The 1,881-nt window shown below is 49.7% G+C and overlaps 1 protein-coding gene across 1 annotated transcript in view; it reads right to left on the bottom strand.

Annotated features, from left to right (window-relative positions):
- Positions 1-395: 395 nt before the first annotated feature.
- ONECUT3 (one cut homeobox 3) overlaps positions 396-1,881 on the bottom strand; it is a gene marked incomplete at its 3' end in the record, with an annotated part of 6,058 nt that continues 4,572 nt past the window's right edge. The window contains exons 3-5 of the mRNA XM_027668401.1: positions 1,639-1,669; positions 750-908; positions 396-422 (exon numbers count right to left, since the gene is read on the bottom strand). Of these exons, the coding sequence (XP_027524202.1) occupies positions 396-422; positions 750-908; positions 1,639-1,669 (217 nt within the window). The remainder of the gene's footprint in view (positions 423-749; positions 909-1,638; positions 1,670-1,881) is intronic.

Raw genomic sequence — 1,881 nt, 5'->3', positions numbered from 1 at the left:
GGGAAGAAAAACCCATTTTCATTTAATATTCTTATTTTTTCTCCTCGTTTAAGCCCCATCATTTTGCAGGCAGCTCTGCAATCTCTTTGTTGACCAGGGCTTAAACCTGCTCTCCCGGCTCCCCCGACCCCGGGAAGTCGCCTCGCACACCCTTCCCAGCAGCTCCCAGGCAGCGGCAATGAGATTTTAATAGATGTATTTTCAAATTAGTTCTGGGCCTTTCAAGACTTATCAGTTAAATGAGGTTTTTCAAATTGATTCAAAGGTCACTCCGAGAGTTTTCTCTTCTCTGTTATCTCTCCCTTATGGTTTCAGTGGCGATTGACAGGACAAGGAAAAAAAATATCACCCCCATGTTGTACACCCAGAAAAAGATAAACCCAACAAAAACCCACCCGAAATGTGACACACACCCCCACGCCCTAAAAAAAAGAAAAGAGGCCGCAAGAAAAGCCCCTGTTACGGCCCCCGGGGCTGGGGGTCCCTCCCGGGCAGGCGACGAGCAGAGCCCGGGGGGGATTCGGGGAGCAGCATTTGGGTGACCCCACGGCCACGGGGGGGGTTGTGCGCGGTTCTTTCCTCCTTGGGGGGGGCGGGGGGAGGAACCCCATTTAATGTTTAACCGGCGGGAGGTTTATTGGCCCCTTCTGACGCGCAGGTTGGGAGCAAACAGGGAAACAGCGGCGGGCGGAGCGAGGCGGCCCCGCCGCGCTGATAAGGCGGCGGCGCGGTGCGGGGAGGGGAGGTACAGGGCACGGGGAGCTGCGGGACACGGTGCGGGACACGGTGCGGGACACGGAGCCCCCGCGGAGCCCCCGCGGAGCCGGGCACGCCGGCGGTGGCCCCTCGGCGCGGGAGGCTCCGCACCGGCGGCCGGAGTTGGCCGCATTTCGTGGAATGCCAGAACGCTTTGGATCAGAAGGGACCTTACGGATCATCAGGGTGCAACCCTATTAACGTGCTAAAAAAATAGAAAAATAAATTAAAATCAAATCAAATAATAATTTAAGAAAAAAAAAATTTAAGAAATTTAAGCAAAAAAAACCCGAACCAAAACAAAAACACCCCACTTTTTCTTTTTCCCCAGCGGGAAGAAGGGTTTCTCTCCTTTCCCGAATATTTCTCCGACTCCCCGGGCCGGGAGGAGCCACTAGGAGCCTGGAGCTCCAAACTCCCGTTTTTCCCCCTTTTTACTGCGGCCAATCCCTTCGCTTCCGATCCCCTAAAACCTCCCCGCGGCCGCGGCGCCTTTTCCCCGTCGCTCCGCGGCCACGCGCGGATCGAAAGCAGCGAAACCGGCCGCGATTTCCGGGCAGGAGCTGCGGTCGGGCCAAAGTCGTTTGAAAGAGGCTGAAATTAAAACAAAACTAGTGAAAAAAAATTGTATATCTATATTTGAGTATATCTAAATGTGTGTTTTTTTCTCCCAGAGGTTTTACTCAGCGCGATCTTGTCCCTCATTCTGGCAATTCTGTGTATTAATTCACAGTATTAATTAGCGACATTAATTATTGGTGTTGTCAAAGCTCTCGGGCATTTCCCTTGGCCCAGCCCCGAGATCGTGTTCGCAGTTTCAGGGTGGGTTTGAGTTTGTTGTTTTGTTTGTTTGGTTTTTTTTTAAATAACGACGGTTCGTACTGCGGCGGCGATTTGCTCGGGGAAGAAATTCCTTGGAGGAGAGGAAAAAGGGAAGGAAAAAGAAAAAAAGAAAGAAAGATAAAGAAAGAAAAAGAAAGAAAGAAAGAAAGAAAGAGAAAGAAAGAAAGAAAGAAAGAAAGAAAGAAAGAGAAAGAAAGAAAGAAAGAAAGAAAGAAAGAAAGAAAGAAAGAAAGAAAAAGAAAGAAAGAAAGAAAGAAAGAAAGAAAGAAAGAAAGAAAGAAA

The sequence above is a fragment of the Corapipo altera genome, unplaced genomic scaffold (genome assembly GCF_003945725.1).
Source record: "Corapipo altera isolate COAL_440 unplaced genomic scaffold, ASM394572v1 231, whole genome shotgun sequence".
Lineage (NCBI taxonomy): Eukaryota > Metazoa > Chordata > Aves > Passeriformes > Pipridae > Corapipo > Corapipo altera.
This window is presented reverse-complemented; position numbering and strand designations above follow the sequence as displayed.